Genomic DNA, 15675 nt, shown 5'->3' on the forward strand with positions numbered 1-15675 from the left:
CTTTCATTTAAAGGAACGTTTTCTCATTAGAGGGTCATATTCACGCCTGTATAGCAGCCAGCTAGCTTAGCTTAGCATAAAGACTGGAAACAGGGTGAAACCGTTAGTTTAGCCTGAAAACGTCAAGACTGTGTATGTTTGAAACCATTAACTTGGATTGGCATAAAGACTGGAAAATGTTAGCTTAGCATCAAATCTGCAAAATAGAGGAAAGCCTTTAACTTAGAAGACTGGAAACTAGGGGAACAGTTAGCTTAGCTTAGCATAAATACTTGAAACAGAGAGAAACAGTTAGTTTAGCGTCAATACTGGAGACAGGGGGGAAACAGTTAGCTTAGCTTAGCCTAGCTTAAAGACTGGAAACAGGGTGAAACAGTTAGCTTAGCTTAGCCTAGCTTAAAGACTGGAAACAGGGTGAAACAGTTAGCTTAAAGACTGGAAACAGGGTGAAACAGCTTAGCTAGCTTAAAGACTGGAAACAGGGTGAAACAGTTAGCTTAGCCTAGCTTAAAGACTGGAAACAGGGTGAAACAGTTAGCTTAGCTTAGCCTAGCTTAAAGACTGGAAACAGGGTGAAACAGTTAGCTTAGCCTAGCTTAAAGACTGGAAACAGGGTGAAACAGTTAGCTTAGCTTAGCCTAGCTTAAAGACTGGAAACAGGGTGAAACAGTTAGCTTAGCCTAGCTTAAAGACTGGAAACAGGGTGAAACAGTTAGCTTAGCTTAGCATATAGACTGGAAACAGGGTGAAACAGTTAGCTTAGCTTAGCCATCTAGGGGCCCCACTACTACGCCTCACTTCTTTGTCCTCCATTGCTGCTCATCAACACTATAAACACACAGCCGACTCCACACAGAGGACCTGGAGGTCATTAAAGGAGCTGTTTTGTGACTCATTAAACCTTTAAGAAGTCATATTTGAGTTTTCTGTCTGTGAGTCTGACCGACGGTGTAACCAATGAATGAGCAGCGCCGCTGTAAGCCCCGCCCCCAGCCTGCTACTGTTTGCTCTTCAGTAAAAACAAAAGAGACAAACAGACGAGAGTCCAAGTTACATCACAGAGAGGTCTGAGACGAAACCCGTTCAGACGTCTGATGTTTCTGGTCAAGTCGAGTTTCCGTCATGAGTTTGTTAGTGAGGCTCAATACGTCTCTACAGGTAGGCCTCTCATCTTCATCATCATCATCTTCATCATCTTCATCATCAATATTAAGTATCTATTTGTTTTAAACGAGTCTCCTTTAAGATAAATATCAAACGATCAGCTGACTGAAGCTCAGACTGCATTCAGAGATTCAGTTCAGTTTATGTTGTAGAGCCCAGAATCACAAATTACAAATTTGCCTCAGAGGGCTTTAAATCTGTACACATGAGACATCCTCTGTCCTTAGACCCTCACCTCCTCTGTCCTTACACCCTCACATCCTCTGTCCTTAGACCCTCACATCCTCTGTCCTTAGACCCTCACATCCTCTGTCCTTAGACCCTCACCCTCTGTCCTTACATCCTCTGTCCTTACACCCTCACATCCTCTGTCCTTACACCCTCACATCCTCTGTCCTTACACCCTCACATCCTCTGTCCTTAGACCCTCACATCCATCCTCTGTCCTTAGACCCTCACATCCTCTGTCCTTAGACCCTCACATCCTCTGTCCTTAGACCCTCACATCCTCTGTCCTTACACCCTCACATCCTCTGTCCTTAGTCCCTCACCCTCACATCCTCTGTCCTTAGTCACATCCTCTGTCCTTACACCCTCACATCCTCTGTCCTTAGACCCTCACCCTCACATCCTCTCTGTCCTTACACCCTCACATCCTCTGTCCTTACCCTCTCCTCTGTCCTTACATCCTCTGTCCTTAGACCCTCACCCTCACATCCTCTGTCCTTACACCCTCACCTCCTCTGTCCTTACACCCTCACTGTCCTCCTCTGTCCTTAGACCCCTCACATCCTCTGTCCTTAGACCCTCACATCCTCTGTCCTTCCTCACATCCTCTGTCCTTACATCCTCTGTCCTTACACCCTCTGTCCTTACCCTCACATCCTCTGTCCTTAGACCCTCACATCCTCTGTCCTTAGACCCTCACATCCTCTGTCCTTACACCCTCACATCCTCTGTCCTTAGACCCTCACATCCTCTGTCCTTACACCCTCACATCCTCTGTCCTTACACCCTCACATCCTCTGTCCTTACACCCTCACATCCTCTGTCCTTAGACCCTCACATCCTCTGTCCTTACACCCTCACATCCTCTGTCCTTACACCCTCCATCACATCCTCTGTCCTTAGACCCTCACATCCTCTGTCCTTACACCCTCACCTCCTCTGTCCTTAGACCCTCACATCCTCTGTCCTTACACCCTCACATCCTCTGTCCTTACACCCTCACATCCTCTGTCCTTAGACCCCTCTCCTCTGTCCTTACACCCTCCTCACACCCTCACATCCTCTGTCCTTAGACCCTCACATCCTCTGTCCTTAGACCCTCACATCCTCTGTCCTTAGACCCTCACCTCCTCTGTCCTTAGACCCTCACCTCCTCTGTCCTTCACATCCTCTGTCCTTACCTCACATCCTCTGTCCTTAGACCCTCACATCCTCTGTCCTTAGACCCTCACCTCCTCTGTCCTTAGACCCTCACATCCTCTGTCCTTAGACCCTCACATCCTCTGTCCTTACACCCTCACATCCTCTGTCCTTAGACCCTCACATCCTCTGTCCTTACACCCTCACATCCTCTGTCCTTACACCCTCACCTCCTCTGTCCTTAGACCCTCACATCCTCTGTCCTTACACCCTCACATCCTCTGTCCTTACACCCTCACATCCTCTGTCCTTAGACCCTCACATCCTCTGTCCTTAGACCCTCACATCCTCTGTCCTTAGACCCTCACATCCTCTGTCCTTAGACCCTCACCTCCTCTCAGGAAAAACTCCTTCTCCAGGATGGACAGAAGTCAATAGATGTCATGTGACCAGAATGAGCAGCATAACAGAGATACAACACATTCAATGTATATGACATAAATGATTCATATAATAAGACTACTTAGCTTTGTAAAAGTGTTTGATTTCAATTCAAACCAGATTTCTTTTTAGTTTAGGGGGTATGATTTAACTTTTGTTTCATATTTATTCTCAGTGTTTTGGTACTTTTTGTAAAAAGAAAAAAAAAACAAGTTTAATGAAATCTTAAGAAAAGAGGTAAAAAATGAAACACCAAAGTATGGTTTACATTTTGTACTACCTCGTCATTTGCAAGTGTTGATTGTAGAAATAAATGTTATTCACTGATTTAAAAAAAGCAACAGACGTTTATATATATTTATCTTTCTGGACACAGCTGTTCCTCCTGAACGCTGTGTTTATCTCTCTGATCAGCTGTGTGATGATGTCACTCACTGTCGATCAATACGTGATGAAGAACAGAGATGATCAGTTTTAGAGAGAAAGATGATCACAGACGAACATCATCATCATCATCATCATCATCATCATCTGATTAACAGGAGAAACCACAACACTGAACCAGCATCCAGCTCCTTAGTGCAGCACTAGTACCACACAGTACAAACACCCTGTGAGAGTTAAAGTACTAGTACCACACAGTACAAACACCCTGTAGTTAAAGTACCAGTACACAGTACAAACACCCTGTGAGAGTTAAAGTACTAGTACCACACAGTACAAACACCCTGTGAGAGTTAAAGTACTAGTACCACACAGTACAAACACCCTGTGAGAGTTAAAGTACTAGTACCACAGTAGTACAAACACCCTACAAATACCCTGTGAGAGTTAAAGTACTAGTACCACACAGTACAAACACCCTGTGAGAGTTAAAGTACTAGTACCACACAGTACAAACACCCTGTGAGAGTTAAAGTACTAGTACCACACAGTACAAATACCCTGTTACAGTGAAAGTACTGAGTGAGACCCCCCCCCCCCCCCCTCTCAGAGTCCAGGTGATCTCTGTGAGTCCGTCCGTCCGTCCCGGCTTCGGTCTGCTGATGGAGCCTCGGGCCGCGGCGTTACCATGGAAACACCTCATCCACCTGACTCTGCTGCTGGTCCATCTGAGTTCACCTGAAGGTAAGAAACAACAAGAGACAGCTGTTAGCATCACGTGGCTAACGGCTAACTTCTGTCTGAAAGCCTTCAAAATAAAAGCCTTTGATTGTAAAAGAACAGAGGGTAAAGTGTGAAGAGGCCAGTGAACGCCTCATGACGGATCCTTTGTTTCCTTCAGTCTTTATCTTCTACTTTCTTTATGAATCTATTTTTCTTTAATGTTTTCTTCAAGCAGTCGATAGTTTTTTTCAGGAGCTCAACTTTAACAAAAAGACTAGATCTTACATTTCCCATAATGCAACTGGACCGTGTTTTTCATCACAGCATCATTTACCTGCTGGTGATTTTCTCGATTTTTCGATTTGTGTCGAATATAAAATATCAGAAAACAGTGAAAAATATCTGCTTTGTCTTTTCTCTCAGTCCAACAACGCAAAGACATTCAGTCTACAGATTATTGACAAATAATGATAAACATCAGACACCATATATGGACTGAGGAGGAGTGACGTAGAGACGGCGTATACGTCTCTGGTGTGGACCTGTCAATCAGTGTGTAGCCCCGCCCTAAAGCATCCCCTGCTTTATGGTCTGTTTGACTCTAAATGGAGCATCATTTACTAAATGAACATCATGCTGTATTGAAGAAGACTTGAAACTAGAGATTGAGACCATAAACTCATGTTTACAATGTTTACTGAGGGAATAAATCAAGAGAGAAGTAGAGTCATTTTCTCATAGACTTCTATACAACCAGAGGAGTCGCCCCCTGGTGGACAGCAGAGAGAATGCAGCTTTCTGAAAGTGATCTATTAGCAGATGTAGAATTTAGATATTCCTAATATTGTTTTCATTACTGTGTGTTTATGATCCTGACTCTTCACCACTGGGACACTATGATATATTATGATTAATAAACTCGTCCTTCTGTCACTGATAAACATTTGGTTGATGATCAGATTGAACGGGGTCTGGATGAAACCGTGGACCGGATGGACAGTAGAGATAATCCAGGTTTAAGACAAGAAGCTTGGACTTCTATCTACAGAACCGGAGGTTGTCTCCTGGATTAGACAAGTGTACCCTGATGACATCACTGTGACATCATCAGGGTTATAAGACCTCAGGTGTTCTGATGTTTAAACATTTCGTCTCTTCAGTCAGAGCTTCCTGTCGGATCCTGAGGTGTAACTCTGACTTTGTGGCTGCGACATTGGACCTGGGCAGCGGCGGCGGCGGTGGAGGAGCAGCAGGAGGAGCAGCAGGAGGAGCAGCAGGAGGAGCAGCTCTCACCCGGGAGGCGGTGAACGCCGGTTACTGCAGCGCCCTGCGCTCCTACGCCATGTGCACCAAGCGGATGGCGCGGGCGTGTCGTGGTGACCTGGCGTACCACTCGGCGGTCCAGGGCATCGAGGACCTGCTGATCCAGCACCGCTGCCCGCGGGCCGGGCCCACCGCCCAGCCGCGGCCCCCCCAGGGCACGCTGTCGGGGACGCCTGCCTCTACGAGAGGAGCCTGTTCTCCAGAGAGGGCCGGGCGCCCGAGTACCTGCACTGCGGCGTGTTCGGAGACCCGCACGTCCGGACCTTCAACAACGACTTCCAGACGTGTGCCGTGCAGGGGCGTGGCCTCTCATAGACAACGAGTACCTGTACGTGCAGGCCACCAGCGCGCCGGCAAGAGGAGGGACGCACGCCACCGCGCTCACCAAGGTGAGTCCCACAGCTGTGATGTCAGAGTGATGTCAGAGATGACCTCATGGTTTGAATAAAGATCAAACTCTTGAACCCGTCGTTGTTTCTCTCAGATCACCGTCATCTTTAAGAACTGGCGTCAGTGCATCGACCAGCAGCTCTACCAGGCCGAGCTCGACAACGTCCCGGCTGCGTTCGCCGACGGCTCGGTGTCGAGCGGCGAGCGGCGAGGTCACCACAGCCTGACGGTCCGGACTCAGAGCCCCGGGCGGCATGCAGAGATCCGGGCGGCTCACATCGGCACGCTGCTGGTGGTCCGGCAGAGCGGGCGCTCGCTCGGCCTGTCGGTCCGCTCGCCGCGCGGCATCGTGGAGGCCTTCGGGCCGGATCAGGACCTCCAGCTGTGTGTGGGGGTTGCCCCGCCTCCCAGAAACTCAACACGCTCCGCCCACCGCCGCCGCCGGCAGACTCCTTCTCCGCCGCCGGTGCACGGGCTCACTGCGCCGCGCTGCTTCCCGCCAGAGACGTCTACTACCAGGCCTGCGTGTTCGACCTGATCACCAGCGGAGACCTGAACTCCAGTGCGGCGGCCGTCGGCGCGCTGCAGGACGCCAGAATCATGATCTCCGACCCGCAGAGAGTCCACCTGCCGCCGGTCGCCGCCGCCGCCGAGCCGCACCGAGCACCACGAGGCCCGATGCTGCTGCTGCTGCTCGGCATGCTGGGAACTCTGACCACAGAGCTGTCTAGCATGTGATGAACTGGACGATCACGGATCACGTGACCCCAGCAGATCGAACATGGCCGTCAGAGACCCTAACCCCGCCCCCTTTCCTGGGCTCAGAGAACTTTGTCATGAAAAGATGTGAACTGATAATAAAACAGTAAAACGTCTGAATGTTGAAGAGTTAGAACCAGATCTGTTTCTGAGTTTTTTTATTTTCTTAATTAAATGTTTTTGAGTTTCCTGATGAAGTCCACATGATGTTGTCGGTCTGGAGCTGCAGGACTTCATATGTTCTCCCCGTCTGTTCTGGATTACTCACATCCTGTTCCTCCGGAACCTCCAGCAGGTAAACTGGACACCTGATGCAACATGTTCGGTTCAAACTGGTGTTTAAAACCGTTACACAAGAATCAAATCATCCACCATCAGATAACATCTGTCATTAGTCACCTCCATCCCCGGAAATATATTGAGCCTAAACGGCAGGTGAATCATGACTTCCTGGTGACAGGAAGAAACAGGAAGCAACAAGAAGCAACAAGAAGCAGCAGGAAGTGGGTAAACTTTAGGAACTCTATTAAACTGGAACTACTCCATAAAACGATGCATCATGTTGTAGATGATTTGTTTTCTATATAAAATATAAACAGCAGAAATAGTCAGAAGCTTTAAGAAGAATAAAGAAGCATACAATGAAATAGTGTAAAGTATAAGTACTGCAAAACATTACATTACATTACATTAGAGTCATGTAGCAGAGGCTTTTCTCCAAAGCGACTTACAGTCAGTAGTATGTTACATATCATTCACCCATTCACACACTGATGACAGGCTACCATCAAGGTGCCACCATCAGACTCTAACTAACATTCATCATCAGTCCACACCGATGGCCTTCAGGAGCAACTTGGGGTTAAGTGTCTTGCCCAAGGACACATCGACTGCTGAAGCCGGGTATCGAGCCACCGACCCTCTGATTGGAGAACTACCGCCATAAACTGTAAGTTAAGTACTTACGATGGTAAATATATAAAAATATTTATTAGTAAATGAAAAAAGCAGAAACACAGAAACACACTGGAAAACCACAGCGAGTGAAATGATGTGAGTGTACGTCTGAGTGTACGTCTGAGTGTACGTCTGAGTGTGTGTGTGAGTGTGTGTGAGTGTGTTTGTTGTGCAACCCGAACACTTCCAGTGAAGCCTGCAGAGATCCTGACGTTGCTTCAGTCTGATGATACGTTTCCCTGCAGCAACAAGAACATAAACGACTGTAAGGGTTAATTATTTTGAAGGCGTGATGCCGTTTTCTCATTAGTCTCTGAGTCAACGTTTAACAGAAATGTGAATAATGACATCATTTTATGGATTTATTCTATTTATACTTTAATCATATTGTGATGCTTCACAATAATCCTCTCTGTTCTTCTTAAAAAAGACATCTTTAGTTTTTCTGACATGAAGACAAATCAAATAAAAAAATGATAAACAAAACAAAACAAACAAACAAATCAAAGTAAACAACTGGAGCAAAAAAGTTTGTGAACAAAAAAGGATCTTTTCTGAGAAATTTTCGTTTTTTGTATCTCTTTGTTGCAGAAATCAACATTTACAGCATAAAATATAAAGATCAAACAGGAAGCATTGAGTCATAATGAAACAGAGAAATCATAATGTTCTTCTGTCTGAAGGATGAACATGAAGCAGCGTCATAATATTAATATTAATAATAAAATACAAGGAAACACATATTCCTGTAGCTTATTAACTATATGAACACATTTGTTATTGTTTATAGTTTAAATCAAAGTTCTGTCTGAAACGATGAGACTTTAAGAACTTTGTGGATTTGAAATTTCCAAAGTCAATTTAAACTCTGCTGATTCTTTAGGTTGTTTTTTTTATGGTTTTAATGTTTCATCCTCTCCTTCCAGCTCCACCAAAGCCCAGCGTGAGCTCCTCTCGTGTTTCTAGAAGTTATTGAACGCACATTAAAGTTAAGATAAATTTAAATATTCTCAACTTTTCGTTAATGTCACACGCAAGAGTCGGCTTTACTAGTTTACATCTCGGTTTGATCGACGGCCTTAAGTATCGGACAGAAATTAGTTGTAGCACCTCGCCGGGAAAAAGGGAATCGGGACTCATGACCCGGCAAAGGTCAATGTGAGCCGGGAGGCCGGTCTAAACAGAGACCACCTGCTCTATGGACGAGGAACCTCACCTCTCTGGTGGATGAAGAACCGGCTGAGAGGGTCCAACAATACGACGACCAGCTACTGGAGGAAGTCTCTGGCTGCATAATGTTAGCTCTATGGTAGCGTCATGCTAATCATGATTTAGTGAAAATACTGATATTGATTTGGAGACAGTGACATGGCTAATAGCTAGCTATCAAATTATATTTACTGTTTATTACTGACTTTGAATCTTGCTAGCATAACAGTAGCTTAATGCTAGCACAGCATTAGTTAAATGTTTGCATAATGTAAGCATAACAGTAGCTTAATGCTAGCACAGCATTAGTTAAATGTTTGCATAATGTAAGCATAACAGTAGCTTAATGCTAGTTAAATGTTTGCATAATGTAAGCATAACAGTAGCTTAATGCTAGTTAAATGTTAGCATAATGTAAGCATAACATTAGCTTAATGACAGTTATTGAAGGCCTTTTAAAGAAACTTCTTCTGAGGGACTTAGACCCTCATGTGGGTGATGGTGGAGGAACCTGGATGGGGTGTTTGGGAGGAACCTGAACTGAACCATAACGGTGCTGGTCATGGATTGGTCAGAGCCGACACCACGATGGAGCATCGGGTGGGTCATGAGAGTACCTGGTACCAGAACACACTCAGCCACTTTGTGGTCGTTTCATCAGATCTGCGGTTGAATGTTTGGACTCATGAAGAGAGGAGCAGAGCTGATCTCCACCTGGTGAACTGCTAAAACCCTGAAGTGTAGTGAGGATGAACCGCGAGGTCTTCAGCTTCTCTGGAGGGACGGGTCATGGAATCACCGTCGGCCATGTTTAAAGGCTCAGATGTGGAAGTGGCTGCTGGGAGTCGTGGTCCTGTTGCAGTGGTAACCTCAGAACCTGTTGGACATCAGCAGTGATGGAGGGTTTGGGCAGATCGTTAGGTTAGTGTGACTATATGTGTGTGTGTGTGTGTGTGTGTGTGTGTGTGTGTGTGTGTGTGTGTGTGTCTATATGTGTGTGTGTGTGTGTGTGTGTGTGTGTGTGTCTATATAAATGTGTGTGTGTGTGTGTGTGTGTGTGTGTGTGTGTGTGTGTGTGTCTATATAAATGTGTGTGTGTGTGTGTCTATATAAATGTGTGTGTGTGTGTGTGTGTGTGTGTGTGTGTGTGTGTGTGTGTGTGTGTCTATATAAATGTGTGTGTGTGTGTGTGTGTGTGTGTGTGTGTGTGTCTATATAAATGTGTGTGTGTGTGTGTGTGTGTGTGTGTGTGTGTGTGTGTGTGTGTGTGTGTGTGTGTGTGGTAACAATAAAGTTTTGAGATTTGTTTCCAGAGTCATATTGTTTTCTCTTCTTCGTAAATTGGGATTTCATCATTGAATGATTTATTCAAAGATCAAAGTGATAAAACAGAAATCTTAACAACGGTGGTGATGATGATGATGATGATGATGATGGTGATGATGATGATGGTGAGTGTCATGTGAAAAGAAATGGAGACTCCTCTAGTCTGACTCAGCACTCAAAGGGTTCTGACATCAAGACCTGGTTCCTCAGAACTCTGCTTCAGGATCATAAATACCAGCGGCAGCAGCATGAAGGCTGCACACCAGACCTCCAGGAACAGAGTCCAGACCTCCAACAGGAACAGAGTCCAGACCTCCAACAGGAACAGAGTCCAGACCTCCAACAGGAACAGAGTCCAGACCTCCAGGAACAGAGTCCAGACCTCCAACAGGAACAGAGTCCAGACCTCCAACAGGAACAGAGTCCAGACCTCCAGGAACAGAGTCCAGACCTCCAGGAACAGAGTCCAGACCTCCAGGAACAGAGTCCAGACCTCCAGGAACAGAGTCCAGACCTCCAGGAACAGACTCCAGACCTCCAGGAACAGAGTCCAGACCTCCAGGAACAGAGTCCAGACCTCCAGGAACAGAGTCCAGACCTCCAACAGGAACAGACTCCAGACCTCCAGGAACAGAGTCCAGACCTCCAACAGAGTCTGAAGTCCAGATCCTCAGACCAGGACCAGCTGCTTCAGCCCTCCATCAGAGAACATCAGTGAGTTTTTTCCTCCCTCTTCTTCGGCTGCAGGACGTAATTCAAATAATTTAAGCATTTCTGCAAAACTAAATACATTATTTATTAACTTTATTCTGTGAGAATGAAGAGTTCTGTTCCTCAACCCTCTCCCCTTCCTGCCGCAGTGCATTGTGGGTACCTACTCTTTGCGTGTCTGCCGTTGTGGGCGGGGCTTGCAGCAGGTGGGGTGATACCGACGACGAACCCCGACATGCAGAGCATCATCGGGAGCCTGAAGGGGGCGCTGGAGAAATACAGCAACGACCTCAATGAGAAGGTGAGACGGAGACCTTTCTCTCCAGACTCCCTTCAGAAAACACCTGGTTTTACTAAACAGACGTCCACGTTGGAGCTCTTTGTGTTAACAAATCTGTTCTGGGTCTTTGTGCTGCAGAGCCTCCTGAGGGATCTGCCTGCTCTGCCGTGCACGGAGCCGGCGGCTCACCTGGAACAGGTACGTCCTCGTTCTACACAGCGTCACATCGTATTAGTTGCCCGCTGTAATCACACAAACAATAATCATGTCAAAGAGGAAACAGAAGGTTCATCGGGTTAAATCGTGTGTTTATCAATGTGGTTTGGTGCAGAGCTCCGAGGTGGCCCTCAAACTGTCTGAGTATCAGGACTGTGCGGAGAAGATCAGGTCTTTGTGTCCTCACTCGCTATGTGAAGTCGTCAAGCTGAACAACGACCTGCTGCAATACCTGGTGAGTCTCTGCGCTCTGATTGGCCGATCTACACAGAGTCATCTGGACGTCAGATTCATTGATTGATGGATTATTTTGACATTTCTGAAATGTGTTTTCCAGACTGGGTCGTACCAGGAACCTGCAGGCTGCTCCTCCTCCTCCTCCTCCTCCTCCTCCTCCTCTCCTCCATCAGACTTCAACCTGATCCGTGCCTCCATCCGGTGTGTTCACTGTTGGAGCCAGCAGGTGGAGGCGTTGAGACGATAAAACACCAGTCTATTTATCATCTTTATTCATTTTCTAAAATATGTCAATAGTTATATAAAGTTTTTATATATATTTTATATAATCACAGACTGATTTATTTTATTTTTATCTAGTGAAACTTGTCCGATATTATTATTTTTTATTTATTATCACTTCACTGTTTAAATGTTGAACCCTCGATTTCAGACAAAACATAATAAGAATATTTATAATAATAATGTTTTTTAACAAATGCATATTTAATGTCAACAAGTTTGTTTTTTAATAAAGTTTTATAAACAGGAGTTTTGTTGAAGCCTCAGTGTCAGTAACTATTTTTTAAATTCATATTTTTAATGATTTAAACGTGTTATTAATTAATTATCTATTTGCTATTTTTTTTTCAAAACAGCGTTTAATAACAAAACTAAAAGTTGTTTGATGAACAAATCAGATGTTTAATATTCCTAAGATTAGTTTTATGGATATTTTATTATTCCAGTCCTCTTTCTCGACCTTTGTTTTCTTTTCTTTTGGGTAATTTCCTCGGGAAAAGTCTGCAGAAATTTATATTTATGAAAAGTGTTTGTCATGTACAAAGAGATTTAAAACGGATATTCAAACCTTTGAATGACAAAAATGTGAATTAAATAAAGATTAATACATTACAACATGAAACATAAAACATTAAACATTAAACATTAAACATTAAACACAAAACATTAAACATTAAACATTAAACATTAAACACAAAACATTAAACATTAAACATTAAACATTAAACACAAAACATTAAACATTAAACATTAAACACAAAACATTAAACATTAAACATTAAACATAAAACATAAAACAAAAAATAAATATTAAACATAAAACATTAAACATGAAACATTAAACATAAAAGATAAAAGATAAAACATTAAACATAAAACATTAAACATTAAACATTAAACATTAAACATAAAACATAAAACATTAAACATTAAACATTAAACATAAAACATTAAACATTAAACATAAAACATAAATATTCAAACATTAAACATGAAACATTAAACATTAAACATAAAACAATAAACAATTAACAATAAACATTAAACATTAAACATGAAAGATAAAACATTAAACATTAAACATGAAACATTAAACATTAAACATTAAACATTAAACATTAAACATAAAACATTAAACATTAAACATTAAACATGAAACATAAAACATTAAACATTAAACATGAAACATTAAACATTAAACATTTAACATTAAACATTAAACATAAAACATTAAACATTAAACATTAAACATGAAACATAAATCTTAAAACATTAAACATGAATCTTAAAACATTAAACATTGAACATTGAACATTAAACATTACGAATAAATCTTAAAACATTAAACATTAAACATTAAACATAAAACATTAAACATAAATCTTAAAACATTAAACATTAAACATTAAACATTAAACATAAAACATTAAACATTAAACATTAAACATTAAACATGAATCTTAAAACATTAAACATTAAAAATGAAACATTAAACATTAAACATTAAACATTAAACATTAAACATGAATCTTAAAACATTAAACATTAAAAATGAAACATTAAACATTAAACATTAAACATTAAACATTAAACATGAATCTTAAAACATTAAACATTAAAAATGAAACATTAAACATTAAACATTAAACATTAAACATGAATCTTAAAACATTAAACATTAAAAATGAAACATTAAACATTAAAAATGAAACATTAAACATTAAACATAAAACATAAAACATAAAACATTAAACATTAAACATTAAACATAAAACATTAAACATTAAACATAAAACATAAAACATTAAACATTTAACATTAAACATAAAACATAAAACATAAAACATTAAACATAAAACATTAAACATTGAACATTAAAAATGAAACATTAAACATTAAAAATGAAACATTAAACATTAAACATAAAACATAAAACATAAAACATTAAACATTAAACATTAAACATAAAACATTAAACATTAAACATTAAACATAAAACATAAAACATTAAACATTTAAACATTAAACATAAAACATAAAACATTAAACATTAAACATTAAACATTCAACATAAAACATTAAACATTAAACATTAAACATGAAACATAAAACATAAATATTCAAACATTAAACATTAAAAATGAAACATTAAACATTAAACAATAAACATTAAACATGAATCTTAAAACATTAAACATTAAAACATAAAACATTAAACATTAAACATTAAACATGAATCTTAAAACATTAAACATAAAACATAAAACATAAAACATTAAACATTAAACATAAAACATTAAACATTAAACATAAAATAAAACATAAAACATAAAAATAAATAAAACATTAAACATAAAACATAAAACATTAAACATTAAACATTAAACATAAAACATTAAACATTAAACATAAAACATAAAACATAAAAAAATAAATATTAAACATTAAACATTAAACATAAAACATAAAACATTAAACATAAAACATTAACCATTAAACATGAAACATAAAACATAAAACATAAAACATAAAACATTAAACATTAAACATTAAACATTAAACATAAACATGAAACATTAAACATTAAACATTAAACATTAAACATTAAACATAAACATGAAACATAAATCTTAAAACATTAAACATTAAACATAAACATTAAACATTCAACATAAAACATTAAACATTTAACATTAAACATTAAACATAAAACATTAAACATTTAACATTAAACATAAAACATAAAACATTAAACATTAAACATTAAACATTAAACATTAAACATTCAACATAAAACATTAAACATTAAACATGAAACATGAAACATAAAACATAAAACATAAATATTCAAACATTAAACATTAAACATTAAAAATGAAACATTAAACATTAAACAATAAACATTAAACATGAATCTTAAAACATTAAACATTAAAAATGAAACATTAAACATTAAACATTAAACATGAAACATAAAACATAAAACATAAAACAATAAACATTAAACATTAAACATTAAACATGAAACATGAAACATAAAACATTAAAAAATAAATATTAAACATTAAACATTAAACATAAAACATAAAACATAAAACATTAAACATAAAACATTAACCATTAAACATGAAACATAAAACATTAAACATTCAACATAAAACATTAAACATTAAACATGAAACATTAAACATTAAACATTAAACATTAAACATGAAACATAAAACATAAAACAATAAACATTAAACATAAAATATAAAACATAAAACATGAAAAATTAAATGTTAAACATTAAACATTAAACATTGAACATGAATCTTAAAACATTAAACATTAAACATTAAACATTAAACATGAAACATAAATCTTAAAACATTAAACATGAATCTTAAAACATTAAACATTGAACATTGAACATTAAACATAAAACATTAAACATTAAACATTAAACATTCAACATAAAACATAAAACATTAAACATTAAACATTAAACAATAAACATTCAACATGAATCTTAAAACATTAAACATTAAACATTAAACATAAAACATTAAACATTAAACATTAAACATTAAACATTAAACATTGAACATTAAACATTGAACATTAAACATTAAACATTGAACATTAAACATTAAACATTAAACATTAAACATTAAACATTAAACATTAAACATTGAACATTAAACATTGAACATTAAACATTAAACATAAAACATTAAACATTAAACATTAAACATTAAACATTGAACATTAAACATTGAACATTAAACATTAAACATTGAACATTAAACATTAAACATTGAACATTAAACATTAAACATTGAACATTAAACATTAAACATTAAACATTGAACATTAAACATTAAACATTAAACATTAAACATATACTATATCAACATGTTTTA

The 15675-nt window shown here is 39.1% G+C and overlaps 1 protein-coding gene across 1 annotated transcript; it reads left to right on the forward strand.

Moving 5' to 3' along the window:
* The first annotated feature begins 4019 nt into the window (after positions 1 to 4019).
* hjv (hemojuvelin BMP co-receptor) lies at positions 4020 to 6531 on the forward strand. The gene is given in 6 exon segments (XM_054622204.1): positions 4020 to 4101; positions 5241 to 5564; positions 5567 to 5701; positions 5704 to 5792; positions 5888 to 6182; positions 6185 to 6531. Coding segments are annotated over 6 exon segments (1272 nt in total).
* Positions 6532 to 15675: the final 9144 nt, after the last annotated feature.

The sequence above is a fragment of the Anoplopoma fimbria genome, chromosome 20 (assembly GCF_027596085.1).
Source record: "Anoplopoma fimbria isolate UVic2021 breed Golden Eagle Sablefish chromosome 20, Afim_UVic_2022, whole genome shotgun sequence".
NCBI lineage: Eukaryota > Metazoa > Chordata > Actinopteri > Perciformes > Anoplopomatidae > Anoplopoma > Anoplopoma fimbria.